This window comes from Neodiprion pinetum, chromosome 3, assembly GCF_021155775.2.
Source record: "Neodiprion pinetum isolate iyNeoPine1 chromosome 3, iyNeoPine1.2, whole genome shotgun sequence".
Classification (NCBI taxonomy): Eukaryota; Metazoa; Arthropoda; class Insecta; order Hymenoptera; family Diprionidae; genus Neodiprion; species Neodiprion pinetum.
In genome coordinates, this window is record NC_060234.1 from 23,264,914 (window position 1) to 23,281,085 (window position 16,172).

At 39.4% G+C, this 16,172-nt stretch overlaps 1 protein-coding gene across 1 annotated transcript; it reads right to left on the reverse strand.

Annotated features, from left to right (window-relative positions):
* Positions 1-6,109: 6,109 nt before the first annotated feature.
* Positions 6,110-14,533, reverse strand: LOC124214621 (tubulin alpha-1C chain-like). The gene is made up of 4 exons (XM_046617078.1): positions 14,513-14,533; positions 7,509-7,725; positions 6,331-7,324; positions 6,110-6,239 (listed from the first exon to the last, which is right to left on the reverse strand). The coding sequence occupies exons 1-4, from the start codon at positions 14,531-14,533 to the stop codon at positions 6,110-6,112; spliced, it is 1,362 nt and encodes a 453-aa protein (XP_046473034.1).
* Between the last annotated feature and the right edge of the window lie 1,639 nt (positions 14,534-16,172).

The window sequence follows — 16,172 nt, forward strand, 5'->3', positions numbered from 1 at the left end:
AACATCAAGCCAAAGCTCAGCAGACCATTGCCCAACACGGGACCAATGGTGAATGGAATATGACATTACCGTATTTATCACATGGCCCAGGGCATTACCGGCACTCAATCCCAACACTGCAGGTAACAAAATTCCAGCTAATGACTTGCTAACCTTCGGCAGAAGGTAGTACCAATACTGGGCCACCGTTGGGCTGGGGTTTTCCATCGGTACATCGATGACTTTCGTCACTGGTCCCACTTTGACAGGACGTTGTGCCAGACATGGACTATTGCAAAGTCTCATTGTCGGCGGATCATTGGCCCAATATCTCAGCTGACCATTAGCGAGGCATTGTACCGGTTGTGGTACAACCGTAAGATCCCACCTTGACACATGACTGGGAACTGCTGTTAGACATGACTTGGTGCTGGAATGACGATGAGTTCTTTTATCGGTATAGAGCACTGGCAACTGGTGACAGCCAAGTTCAAACTAACGATACGTTTCATGAAAAGTAGTGAAATTAAGTACCCATTTTAGTATAAAGTATTACTCTCATCGGTCACTTTGACCTATTACCGTGATGATTTGTTGAATTCACCATCGGAACATGATTTTAATTCTCATCGACGAAGAAATGGCATGGATTCTAGGAATTTAGTATTGCGATTTTGTAGAATCCGTGCCACCTTTTTATTTATGCGTCAAAGAGTCAAATGAAAATGCTTTAGAGTGTTTTTGTTGAGAATTGTGTTTGAAATGGGGCTGTTGAGTCTTTTTTCGCGATTGAGATACGTAGACTTCGATATTTGAGGATATATAGGTGAACGTCGAAATCGACCAGGCACCCCCTTAAATCGTCATGTGAGGATGTGGGTTATGTGTAGTATCAGTCTTTGCGGGTTATTTCCAAAGTCGTATTGACAATTACTGGTGCCGAAGTAAAGTCAGGTTTTCCATGCTCACCGACTCTATCGGTCGATATTATTTGTATCGCATTAACAGAGTATAATATCCAATAGTCGACAGTGAATACTGTGGTGCGAGTTTTGCCAAGACACAGAGGAAGATGCACTGGTAATACTATAATATTCGCCTGCAATGTCATCAAGGGATAAAAAAAAGCCAGATTTAAGGTAGCACGAAAAAATGAAGAATATGAGAATATCTAATAATTAATAATTAGAAATTGGAAAAACTTAGTATGAGTCAATTAGCTTCCGCGCAAATGAGTAAAATTTACAAAAAAATGTTTCTTTTCTCACGATTACAATAATTTTTGGATTTTTTACAAAATCAAGTAATCAATTGAATTTGCGAAAAAAAATGATGCAATGCCAAGAGTGCGAATTATAAACTCATGGTAAAATCGCCGTGAAGTTATATTTTAGTGAATGTAGACGCGATAAAACTTTGCAAATCGCTTTGAAATTATTCTTATTCCCTCGCAGCTTATAGAAAAACTATATTACAACGTAACGATAAGTGATAAATTCACCGTTTAGCGCTCTCTGTGACATGAATTATCGCCGCGCAGCTTTTATCATCAGAGTGTCTTATATGCTCTTACCACAGTTCTTAGATTCATATCGATATACGCACTTACCATAAGAGAGTTTCATGCGCTCATACCGTAGATCCTAGATCCATATCGTTAATTTTTATACATCATATCTAGACAAGGGTAGTTAACGTATATATAAATTTCACATCTAACCGTTACATCTTCAACGTTAGCCTGCAAATAAAATACTTAAATTACGATCGGAGCTTTAAACATCTAGGTGAATGGACACCCGTAACGGAATTCAGACTCATTGTCAGTAAAAAACGTTTGGGATAACTGTTGGTAAAGTAGATGCCCCGACTATAACGGACTTATGACAGCGCTAGTGAGACCTACATACCCTCTCATGGAGTTTAGTTATTGCAATAAAATTCTGATACTTGTTTGTTATTCTCGCTAAGTCGTGTGCTCCGGGTAGCACCCTTATCCAGAGATCGACTATCATTTGATCACAAATGGTCAACGTTTTTTCCAAATAAAAAAATCGCTAGCCATTGTTGGCAAAAAATAGACTGAAAAATCGGATATTCTTTACATATGTAATATTTTTTACACGTATGTAGGGGCAAGGAAAATGTTGTGCCATTTTTGCAGAACGAAACACATGCGCGTCTTAAAAGGAAAAAACCTGTTGACAATATTACAATTCAAGTATACTTCGATATCTGAAGTTTTTTAATCAGGCCGCTGGATCTGAATCTCAAGACAGAACTTCCGAATTCGACATCGCTGATCCATTATGGTAGATTCGAATTTTGAAAAAATATCTAGATTTCACAATCAGTTAAAATTGATATCTGATGCTGAAAAAAGTCAAAATGGCAAGTCCGACGTTCGATGATACGAAGTTACTATTTAGAATTTTGGAAATCTGATTTCAGATTCGGATTCAGCGTTCTCGGAGACCGCAAGATACAGAGAACCTCGATAATTAGAAAGAGCTTATAGGCTCCCGAACAAACGTAGACGCAAACACAAGTGTATTCCAAATCAAGTTGCATTGAATTTGATTGTTCGAGAGTTTGTACAGTAGATTGCCAGACCGGATCAGAGCTGACCGCATCGTGGTTGGCCATTGATCTTGCTACGCCTCGCCTGGGAAACGGGGAAGTACAGGGGAGAAGGTACTGGTCTATGTACAGGGCAAACTAATTAACGAGCTCCTCGACTATACTAATCCATGAAACGGAATTAGGCACCACTTCACTTAAATCGATGCAAAATATTCAACCATTAATTACATCAATTACGTTAGAACGCGTGTAGTCATATGATAATGTCCAATCTGCGAACTCGTAACAAGATATTCAATGTCAGGCACATGTTGATTCTGGATACGAAATTTTTATTAAATTCATATAATATTTCTGCGTGGTGAAAAAGAGGTGAGTCATGGAATAAACAAACACAGGGATGAATAGAGCGAAGAGAGTACGATTGGAATATTGGAGTTATTAGAGTACAGTTAATTGGCTGCTCCATTCTGGTGCCGGAAGAGGACTTGAACTCTAAACAGTTTGGAAGGGTAAACTGTGGTGGGTTGGAACGTACTAAAAAACGCGTTTGCTCGAAAGTAATCGATGATCATCTCGGCCGTGATATTTCTTTATCCTCACTGCAACGATAACCGCCTCATCAATATTATCTCTCATCGCTAATCAATCTGACATCCACTTCAATGCATAAAGTCAACCAACCAGAGTTTAAATGGTACAAAATGATACTCATTCTAAGCTGACTAAAATGAAGTTCTGATCAATGTACAGACATAATTATCCACCTGAATTTCCCACAATTAGGTAATGTTCAATCTAAGAACCTTAGACTCGATAATCAATTAATTCCTCATACCCATGTGCATGCATCTACACGCAGAGTCAAGCTGCCCATCCGATAACTCCATGAAAGCTTAGCAGATTAATTCGGGGCTTTTTTCACGCCTAGGGAGCCGGAGTGGTATGTCTTAAAAGCTTTTCACGATTCATGGTATAAAAAGGTCGCTATCCTCATGGAATAATCATGTGACGACTGGGTAATCTTTTATTTCTCCATCCCGTATCACCGCGAAGTGGTACGTAAGAACGTGAATCCGAGTATATATATTGCTCGATTTTCATCCTCTGCATCGGATATACCTGTACCACACATACTCGTACATCGTTCAGAATCCTCAATCGCTCGTTCATTCGGTCACTTAGTTGGTCGACGTTACGGAGCGCAGCTACATGGAACATTCATTTCGTTCGACAATATCATTCCGCGGTAGCTACCGTTGGCTTCGTTTTCCCTAAAATGTAAATCGTGCCAATTTTTCAAATCAACTCAAATCAAATAAAACGATATTTGTAAGTCGAAACAGAACGGGATCTCACACTTATGCGAACGACAATTAAGCTCTTGCAGATAGTGGAAAGTTACGTTCAAGAGTTTTCACGGTCTTAGTGAGATCTGCAAAAAGTCTACGCGAGCATATAGCTATGTCTAATAGTTTTGCCACAAGAAGCAAACGAAAATATTTATGACCAGAGCCACGGCGGGCTGCTGTTACGTATACCGTGGACAAAAAAAAAAAAGAAACAACGACAAATTTAAAACGAGAATAAAATTCGAACACGTTGGCCGATTTTCAAGAACTTTTTTCTGCTCAAAATTAAAAGAATGAATCTTTTGTTTTGCCTTATAAAATATGGAGAATCTTAATTTCTTGCTGAGTTACGCGCTCTTGAAAAACGGGTTTTGAAAAAGTCGCTGGGAGGATGAAAAAAATTATTATCGTATGTCTGATACTGATGTGGTCAATATTTTAATAAGATTCCGTTGATATCAGTTGATATTGATGTATACTAAATAAATATGCAGAATATAACTCGTTGAATGTTATTGATTGGGTACGATTAATGAAACTTTTTTTCGTAGTGTTGAATTCTTCAGACTAGTGTAGTAATATAAATCACAGCTTCATAGGGATGTAAAGAAACTGTATGTCAAAATGCAGAGAATTGTTTCATTTTTCAGAAATATTAGAATGAAATTGTGTGAAGAATGGAGAGCTTGTTAAAAAAAGTAAAAAATTTACAGGAAACATCTCTGATTATCTTTTCTCTTATGTTTTACACAGTCTCAATTCGCAAACTTCTGGTGAGATATTTCACAGAGTTTACCAGAAATTAGAGAAAAAAATATTCATCCTTGCATAAATGTTGATTTCGGATTGCTCTGCTCATAATATAGCTAGAGTAATGTTAATTACCACTAGGGTACTGAAATTCTCCGGGTCGGGTCGGGTCGGGTAAAATGGATTACCCAAAAATTTCGGGTACCCGGAAATATCGGGTTTGATGAAAATTGCGAAGTTTATGAAAATTTTCGTCATGGCTGTTTTCGTTTCTTCAAAAATGAAATCCGACTTTCGCAAATTTCGGATTAGAGCCATTTCCGAAATCCCGGACAATCTAAAGGATAATTTCGCAGCTGTCTGGAATTATGAGTTCCGGAGGTTCTATTCTCAAAAGATCAGACTAGACTCACCGAAAAATATAATCTCGAATTCTTTCGTATCTGCTTCGTTAGCGCATCATCGTGAAATAATGACCCGAGTTCGAGTACCCGCAATTACCACTATTACGTACCATTACTTTTTCAATCCTTACTGATGAAAACGAATCGTGGCATTGCTTGTAGGCTACTGCCAACCTTGAAGTGTCGCGTGGATAACTTAACACAGGGTAAATTTGCATGTATTAGGAACAAAATAATATCGATCGCAAAAAGTAACATGCTGCATTTTCGCGAAATAATCTAAAATCTCGAAACCGAGGAGATCGATTCACTTGGAATTGGCATCAATGTCAATAAAAAGTTACGTATCCGATTTCGTTTTGTGCAGTTTAACTCTCACTTATTGTATGCAATCATTCCCTGAGTAATCTTCAGTAAATCATCTAGGCAGTCGTTTCCGTATTTGTAACCTTATTTGCGATTGAAAAAAAGTGGAAGTGCCATGATGAGAGATTGTTCCTGATAAGGATTTAAAATTTGAAATGCATTCCGAATTAGTGCCAGATGAAATTTCCCCAGTTAGGGATTACAATCAGTATAAAACAGCGTTGTATTTGCCGCCAAATGCTGAACAGCTTCAAATGCACTCGTAACTGAACATAGTGAATGCCATGAAGGACTCATTCTAAAAGACTAAGATTCAAGCGATGACTTTCGGAATGATCATTAAAAAAATCATGCTAATTGTGAAAGTTACATCAACGTTTTTATAGATGTGTATTTTCTAGGACGATAAATACGACAAAAAAGACAATATAAAAAAAATAGGCTTGAATAAAAATACTACACAAAACACCCACGATTACAAAAAACTGTACAATACTTTGTATCAAAATATAAATGACAAGGACATTGTCGCTTGGTCAGCGACGAGTGTGTTCGTTCATCCCACCTAAAGCTGTGGCACTCCGGATGTCGGCGATCGTTGGTTATTCCCTCCGAAGAAAGACGTTCTCCGATCATCCGCCGTCCGAGCCACGCCACAACATTTCTTCTAACTCGTCAGTTCTCGTCCCCGCCTTCACCACCCTCCGCAGAGTCCATGCCCACCTCTTCGTAATCCTTCTCAAGAGCCGCGAGATCCTCGCGAGCTTCGTTAAACTCGCTCTCGTCCATGCTTTCCGCGACGTACCTGCGAACAAATCGCCCATCACCGAATTCAAATCACTTAGTTTTACTGAAAGAAAAAAAGATGAATGGAAACAACATAGCCTGCAGCTCACCAGTGCACGAAAGCTCGCTTGCTGAACATTAGGTCGAACTTCCTGTTCAACCTGGTCCAGGCTTCCGCGATGGCTGTTGTGTTAGCCAGCATAGCCATGGCTCTCTGTACCTTGGCCAGATCACCGCCCGGTACGACAGTTGGCGGCTGGTAATTGATTCCGACCTTGAACCCAGTCGGACACCAATCAACGAACTGGATGGTCCGCTTGGTCTTGATCGCCGCGATGGATGCGTTCACGTCCTTGGGCACGACGTCACCTCTGTAGAGCATGCAGCAGGCCATGTACTTCCCCTTTCTCGGGTCGCACTTCACCATCTGATTGGCGGGCTCGAAACAGGACGAGGTTAGCTCCATGACGGTGAGTTGCTCGTGGTAGGCCTTCTCCACTGACACGATAGGCGCGTACGTCGCCAGGGGGAAGTGGATGCGAGGGTACGGCACCAGATTCGTCTGGAACTCCGTCAGGTCGACGTTCAGAGCCCCGTCAAACCGGAGCGACGCCGTGATCGACGACACTATCTGACCTATCAGTCTGTTCAAGTTCGTGTAGGTCGGTCTCTCGATGTCGAGGTTCCGGCGACAAATGTCGTATATGGCCTCGTTGTCGACCAGAAACGCACAGTCCGAGTGTTCCAGGGTCGTGTGTGTCGTCAGAATCGCGTTGTAGGGTTCGACGACGGCGGTCGAGATTTGGGGCGACGGGTAGATAGCGAATTCCAACTTTGCCTTCTTCCCATAATCGACGGAGAGTCGCTCCATCAGTAGGGATGTGAACCCGGACCCGGTTCCTCCACCGAAGGCGTGGAATATCAGAAAGCCCTGAAGACCGGCGCACATGTCAGCAGTCTTGCGGATCCTGTCCAGCACCAGCTCGATTATTTCCTTACCAAGGGTGTAGTGCCCTCGGGCGTAATTATTCGCGGCGTCTTCCTTCCCCGAGATCAATTGCTCCGGATGGAAGAGCTGGTGGTAGGTCCCGGTACGGACTTCGTCTGTATGGATTGCGAGAATCAGAATCAGGGCGTGGCAGGAAGAACAAAGAGTGAAAAGGGTTGTCGCGCATGGATGAGTGTGATTATCACTAAATCTCTTATTCCAATCCTATGTGTGTAACCGGTTGTACGGCGAAATCGATGCCAAAGCAATGTAAAACGGCGGGCGTACGAAGGTTCGTACCAATGACAGTGGGCTCCAAGTCGAGGAAGACTGCTCGTGGCACGTATTTTCCGCCTCCGGTCTCGCTGAAGAAGGTCTGGAATCCCTCATCGTTGGTGCATGTTTGAGGGGGCAGCATACCGTCGGGCTGAATTCCGTGCTCCAGACAATAGAGCTCCCAGCATGCATTTCCCATTTGGACGCCCCCTTGGCCAATGTGGATTGAAAGCACCTCACGCTACGCGAATGACGACGGTTATCAGGTTAATTCGGGTCAGGTATGTGATCAGTTTCCGAAACACAGTTATGCAGCCGCAATGGCTGGCATGATATTGTCTCTCGCCCCGCAGGCATTGGCTTTTTACTACGTGATGATATTACAACATTCTCTTATATTCACGTATAATCACTTGTGTAGCACATTGTCCGCGAGGTGCGAGGCAGTATCAGACCCGCTGAGATGGTTGAACAGTGGTACATTACCATCTTGCAAGGATTGGTAGTGAAGAAGAATGTCGAAAAAATGGGGGTGGGATGAACGAACGGTCTTGACACGAACACGGGTGAGACGAAACTGGAGGAAACATGAGAAGTCTTTGATTTGTTTCTCGGTTGTCTTGGAGATTACAATAATTGGGAGATTCTCTTCTGGCACAGTGATCCTTTCCAAGCGATTTTCCTGTTTCTACCATTTTGCGTTGGCGACGATTTACTTAATATGTGAAACGACGTTCTGATATTCCTAAAACACATATCTGAGGCCTTATTTTTGAAATCTATGAAATTTTAAGGTCGAATTTCACTTTTACTTATTCCATTCAATCTATCCAAAGGATCATTGATGTTTTTTTCTCACCAAGTGAGAAAATTATTTATTCAAAGTAGTCCAATGGGTAATAGTACAAGACAGTGTTTTTTTATTGTAAAATTAATTTTTTACCTGTAATAAAAACATTTTTTTTTTATGATAAATAAAATCAATTTTTCTCGCAAAGTATCGCTCAATCGACTGCAAAATTTCGTAAATATATTTCGCCTTTTTTGACGTCTTGTTTCGTTATTGAGTAATGCTTATTTGAAGACGTTGAAGAAGAAATTTTTTGAAAAATCATAGCTTGAGAACAAGCTAAGAATAAGATTTCAAAAAAATCGTTAATGCTGCTTTCGAAAACAAACGGAAGAAATCGAAAATATTCCATGCAAATTTCATCCGAATTGAAAAAACAATATCCCTCCTGTATTCTTATATTTCTCGACCTCCTTTTACGGTTTAACAAATTTATCACCATTTATCAATTTGAATTTTTTCTACTATTACTGCAGAAAAGTCTCTGCATTAGAATAATTTCCCGGGGCATTACAGCGGTGGGAAATTATATCTCCGCCGATGTGCCTCGGTTCTTTTTGCGACTTCTTCCAGTGTAGTTTATCGTAACGGATAAACACGTTCTTCCGCTCACGGTGTTCGAGTTCGTACGGAAATGACGTTATACATCAAACCGACCCTCGTTCCTGCGAAACGCGAATACCTTCTCTGTTTACACAGCGCTGCCTTCTTGGTCGGTCTGGCGAAATATTCGGAGACATGGGAAACCATATTTTACGGCGACCCTGCCATGACTTTAATATCGAGATATGAGAATCAAAAAGGCCTGAGGGAGGAAACATCTTTCTTCAATTTTCGTGCATTATACGCCTTTTTGCTGCCGAAAGGGCGTAACCCACAAAATTAAAGCGTGACCGTTAATTTATTAATTCTTGTTGGATACGCCCTTGATGAGTCTGCCGAGATATCGTTGGAGGAAAAATAATTCGGTCAATTTACTTCGCTAAAAGTCATTCCCTCACCTTGTTCCTTAGTCCGAGACGAATAATAAAAAGCTGTTCGTCTCAAATGCAATTTTCTTATTGATTGAATGTTGGTAAAATATCCGAAAATGAGTGTTAATTGTATGTCGAAGTTTTCATTGCACTACGAAAAATACACAAAACGGATAATCAATTTTAAATATATGTCTCGCAATGTAAAATCATTACCTCACCGTCATAGAATACTGTCGAAAATTGGAATCTTATTAACGCAACAATTGGACCATTTATTCACGTTTTTCAAATTTTATAATCTCGTCGTTTGTAAAAGCAATTTGTTATTGACAATCGATGCAACAATATAAACAGCAGGTTTCCTATTCACTCCCGGAGGTAGGCAATTACCATGCCACCTGCACCTAAACGGTATCATAAAATTTCCGCTCCAAAATGTTTTAATAATAATTTGTAGCTCTATATTGCACCGTTGTCGGAAAAAGCAATCGCAATAGATACTTTGGTTGCCTCCATTGAGTCGGACTCTAACTCCGCCTGAGTATCATCAGCAAGAACTGCAACTACGCGACAGTTTATCTAGATGCGTATAATAAGGCGCACGGCAGACAAATTTTTTGATCAGCGCGATAGGATTTAGTTGAAATTCGACTCTCATATCGATTGCAACAGTCTTTTTTTTCAAGCAATTGAAATTTATGTGTCCCATAGTATCAACAATAGTCCGAGATATTGTGGCATCATTTGGCTACGTATTGACGTTAAATAATCTGACTACCATCTGTTTGATACAAGAGTGAATATGAAGTTGAAGGTTCTCTGATTTCCTTTTTACTGGATTACGGGCAGGTTTTTTGTAATACATCTGTTTGCGCAGGGAATCGTTTTGGTTCGTACAAATAGTGATTAGACAGCGTTTGATTTGTTGGAAGCGAAGGAAGTCGAGAATCCAGAAATAAAAAGAGGTTTAACTAAGAAGTGGTAATTGATGGGGCGTTTTAGAAAAATAGTTTGAGGAATAAATCGAATTCTATCATTGCCGTTTCATGTATGGATCATGCTTTGAAAGAGGCAGTAAAACATTCAAAAGTGTGGCCGATTCACAGACTTATGTTGGCTACGTTCAGTGGCTCGAGAATCGTAAGATTTCTTTACTGTTTTTTTTTTTTTTTTTTGAATTCTGATGGCTTTTTAGAATTTTTGTCTGCCATATTGGAACCGCCATGTTCAATATCGACAATTTGATCGTGAATATGTGATCAGCGACCTCGAAAACCCCTGCATACCCATTTTTATAGTAATCGTATACGTAGAAAAGAAGAAATTGTGAGGATAAAGAGGTGCTAGGTATACTTACCACTAAGCATGAAAGGGTTAAAAGAATGGTTACAAGTAAAAATACTTGATCAATACCAACAACAAATCGCTCGAATAATCCTTTGTAATCGAACTAAAACATCTACGCTGTAATGCACGTAAAAAGCGCTCGAAATCCTCAAAATTTTGACCGGATATCCAAAAAAGCGTAACCCTCATTTTCCATTTTTACGGATTCCGCCTCTCTGGCAGTATTGCGGCGAGAAGGGGAACGGCCTACGCGCTTCTGGCTGAAGGCTGCTTAATTTTCTCTCAAGGAACTTCCGTGTTAAAGTTGAGATCCGCCCTGATTACGGTATCGCTCGTTTCTTCTGAGCATGCTCTTGATATCACATTCCGGGATATTAGCAGAATCTACGCTTTTTCATTATTAAATATGAAAATGCGTAAACATCCCAGCAAAATTTAACAAGAGGGATGAAAATAGTACATTGTGTTAAAAGTGCCGAAGGTAGGAAATTTCTGACAAGTGGAAAAGTGTGATCGCACGAAAATGGTCGGCTGGAAGGTCGACTTTATTCATCCACTTTGTAAAATAAATAGAAAAAGTCCTGATCGTGCTGATATGAAATTTCCGGTTACTGGAACGTGCAAGAAGCTGTTCGAATCATTTTTGAAGATAGTTTAATTATTTACACGGTTATATTCATGTAAGACCGTTCTTTTTAAAGGGGAAAATGTGAGAAACTGTAAGGCATCTTTTAGCCTTATAATTCGTTAAATTTTTGATGTAGCGCTATGACTTCTTGGATTTTTCATTTTGCAGGCGGGAATTAATGTTCAGACCTTGATGTAGCAAAAATAAAATTGTTCCAATATTAAACAGCCTAATATATCCTTAAATAAAAATTGCAGTAAGTAGACATTTTTTAATACGTGAAACAAGTAAAATGAAACAGACCCATTTTGTGATTTTACCAAGGTATAATTATCATCAATTATAACCTAAGTATCGTTAAATTGATGGCGTGTCATAAAGATGCACATTGAACGTATACGTATTATATAGCCACTCGGGGATTTAAAATTCAGCATGAAATTTTCGGCGGAAAAAAAACCAAAAATTTTTAAAGTGTTTCGCGCTGATGGAAGCGACGCAGCACATTCTTATCTCGAGGCTGATGCCCCCTTACACATCGTGCAGAGTCGAGCCCCAATTCGTTGGAGGCGTGCTTTCTTTAACGTGATAAAAAGTTTTTAATACTTCCTCCTCCACCCTGCCACCTTTTCGGCTCAGCAGAGATTTACTTATATTCACTTTTGTCGGCCTACGTCGAATGGTTTTTTACCTTTCGGTGAGCACATTTTCTCGCACTGGACAGGACGAGAATATTATATTTTGTAACAAGGAGGCCAACTCGGTCTTTTCGGGCCGAACGGTTTTTTTTTTTTCTTTTTTTGTTGCATACGATTCTTTACATAACAAGAGTATGTTACGCGGTTTTTCACGAAGCACGAAATTGAGTTTAGGGTCGCGTAACGTTAGATTTCTTTGCGACAACGCATTCACGCAGTACAGAAAAAATCACTGAAGTTAAAAGTGGTCTTTTCTGTACTCCCCACACGCGTATTCGCAGACTCGTTCTATCGTCGTAAAAACGGGTAATTTGTACACGGAAAACACGTGTGAAAAACCGTGTAAAGCATGCTCGCGTTATATGAAATTATTTTCACCTTTCACTTACGTCCGTAATAGTATAAACCGTGAAGATTCTTCCGAATAAATTGCTCCGTCTATGGTAGAATTTTTTAACTTGTGAAACTGTCACACCTGCGTTAGAAGATTCCGTGTTTTATACTTTATATGTACTTGAACTTGGGAGTTGGTGGGGGGGGCTTACATAAGTCAGGCAAGAGTTTGCACTGTATAGTATATGCGGATATACACTTACGCATACGTATATCCACGTCATCTTGAAAAGCTCCGATTCTTTGGTGGGTGGTAAATCTTCTCCTCAAACTTCCATATTGCAAAGTCTGCAGGCGTCTAGGACGAAGATTATCCGCGAACAGTCGGACACTTTTTCGCTTGCGTTGATAGACACGATTTCCCTCTATGAAACTTAATATTACATGCAGGCACGCGAACTCGGGGGATTTTTTTTTCATTTTCAACAGATTTGGCTGAAATAAGGTGGATTTGAGCAGGCTACGCGTTCATATGTTTACGGCAAATCGATTCTGTATAATCCCAATTTAATGATGTTTATTGCATAAGTGATTCTTTCGAAATGATCCGATGTTTTGCCTGTAATAAAGTTTTTCTCTTATAATTGCTATGAGTTTACGCAATTTTTTATCGTAACATATCCGCTAAGAATACTGTTAAATTATCGTAGAGGATTGATTTATTTGGATTGACTTTTGGAAATCATTCCTCTGGCCTGCTGTACAGAAGTTTATTAAAGGTGCGAAATTCTTGTGTCAAGTACATATTAAAGTGGAAACTACCATAAAAAATTTACGTTGTGATTTATAAACGAACAAAATGACAATGAACATTCAAATAAGTACCAGAAAAAATATTATCGACGTGCACCGTATTTCGTTCTTCATTTTCTAAAAAGCCCACCAAGTACAACTAACTTCGAATTTTTCATATCGTCCCCCATTCTTTATTATTCGCGTTCGTTACTTATTTTTGCAAAAAAGTTAATTGGCAGTAAGGATTTTGTTTTAAATATTATTTGTAGGTGAAGGTATCGTTGTCGGTACTTATTTCAACGTACATTGTCAGTTTGGTGGCAAAGTAAATTTTTATTAGTAGTTTTTACTTTAATGTCCTTGGGAAAAGATTTTTTTACCTGAGATGTTTTTTAGGGAGTTCGCAAGTTTTTGAGGCCATTGATAATTAAATATTCAATGAAATAGAAGTGGACAAAAGTGAAAATTTGCTGTTGAATTGGTGTTACTATGATCTTTCAGAAAGACTCGACTTTAGATTCTGAAAATCTATAAATTTACAAACTTACTAAAGCAATATTATAAAATTACTTGGCCAGATTCTACGATGATGGCCGAAAGGGTCCGTCGCTTGAAAATCACCAACAATTTACAAGTGATTTCCTAGTGATTCCCAATATTAAAAAAAAGCTAGAATTCGACTGATCTCTGAGTGATTACTAAACGTTCAAAATTCTTCGTCGTCTTATTGATTTTCAACTAATCTCTCAAGTGAATGGCCTCTCGATTATGGTTTTCAATCCTACGACTGGCCATTTATATTTGAAAAACTTAGCTGGCCATGCGCACGTCATATCGATTTTACTTCAGTCAAAGCTGTTGCTATACAAAATCTAAAAAAAATATTTTAATGCTTAGGATATAATGGGCTTGAATAAAAATTTCCTTCAAAAATTACACTGGCATGAGATCCTTGTGACGGTAATGAGTTTCAGGATCGATTTATTATTTCCATATACGAGGCGTTCTCAACCAACTCAGTCACTTTTTTTTTATCCTCTTGGACCTGTGCCGTAATTGGCTATACATATAGTAGTACTACTTTAAGGGACTCTCTGTGAATTTTTTGAGATATTTTAATTTACTCGTTTCGGAAATGATTTTTTTTTTAAACCCGTATATAATGGATGGTTGAAGTCGGACAAAAAATATTTTAGCATAAAAAGTAATGTTTTTTCGTGAACCATTTAATGCAATATCTGTTATATTTTTGATGGCATCAAAAGGGTTAAAATAAATATCACGCATGTTTTACATATCTGTGTTATCAACTCGATATTTCCATACACACCCAGCCAATACATTATTTGACGTGCTACTATTTGAATTTTTCTGCTGTCTACAAACTATAGCTGTAATACTTGTGGGATTATTTTCTTCATCATAGAGATCTGATATAATAATTTTAGCGTAACAATTTGTGGGAATCTGGTCAGGGAGCAAAATGACTCCAAAAATATTTGGCTAGGTTGAAAACCCAGGGTTCTGTCATTCAGAATGTCGAACCATGAAGCTTTTTCCGAAATTCATGATATCCAATTAGTGTGTGCTGTTCAAATTCGCTCGGATTCTTTTTTATCACATAGTACGGATGTTGTTTCATTCGCGCTCACCATCATCGGGGTAAATTACACCACTGGAGATTCCCAGACTTTTTTGTTTTGCTTGTCCTAACTTCCGATTATGGTGGCAGGGTTCGGTCACACTTGCTACGAAACTACGAAACGTAACATGACTTGCAATTAAACATAAGCATCTCTTTTCAATGACAATATAATTCATTCATCCACAATCGCACCCCTGCCAATGAGAAGTCCGCCCTTAACGCAAACGACTAAAAAGCGACAACAACTGCAATAATAATTATTTAAAAGGTAGCGGTGAGGCAGCGAAGGTGTCCGGTCGGACTTATTGCCTCGGCGAGTCTTCCGGCACCAATGTGAGTCCGTGCCGAGACGGTTGCACGCTCGCAGTTCTAATTCTCGCCACGCTCCTTTAGATTTATGACTGTGCCTAACGAGGTACATACGTAAGTGGTTTACCTGTGCATCGGACTACGAACAGGTCAGGCATAGACCAGGTATACATCGCACACGTTGATCCTGCTCAGCGGATCGCAAATGTGACGCGGTTCATGCCTGTGTGCTGTACGTATAACAGAGCTAAGGCTTGCGAACCGGCTCCAAGGCTTCGATCCTTGACCCTAGTAATGCCTGGAGCACAAGAAACGACTTGCGCCGGTTGCCGGATCACCTACGGATTGCTCGTTCATTCGCACACGTGATTGGTCGGATCCTCGTGCGAGTGCACGTTACGGCCTGTAGGTGATCCGACCCGAAGGTATGCATCTCCAAATATCGAAGTCCACGTATCTCGAACACAAAAAAGGGCTTAACAGATCCATTCTGTACGCAATACCGAACGAAAATATTCCAGTTTATTTTTATTTGATGCAAATATAAAGAAATCGCACGAATTTTACGATTTTACTATTGCGATTTTGGGGAATCCGGTCATTGATTTTTATGAATATTGGTACTCGAAGGTTTATTGGGAGGCTGATCATAAATCTGAGGTCAGACTTGCGAAATACAAAATGGAGAATCCTAGATTGTGAAAAAAAAAACCTGAAAATATTCGGATATTGGTAGAAATTAGTAGACGAAGATTTTTTTAGTCACCGATAACGTATCCAAGATCAGACTTCCAAAATTTGTAACGGTGGATCCATTATAGTGGTTGAAAATAAAAAAAATATCATATTCACATGTAATATGGTGACTGAGGGAATTTGAATCGTTAATCACAAATCCGAATTTATACTTAAAAATTCGAATTGGATGTTGTTATTTTTTTATGCGAAAAAATGTGTCGCATTTTTCGTGAATACTCTTTAACGCCCCGCTGAATATGAGATACAGTGGAGCTTCAACGCTATAAAATTGAGATGGTTGGATTTGTTAAATCCAGCCTAGAACAAAATATAAAAAAACCTGAAACGAGGAATTTCCGAAGTGATGA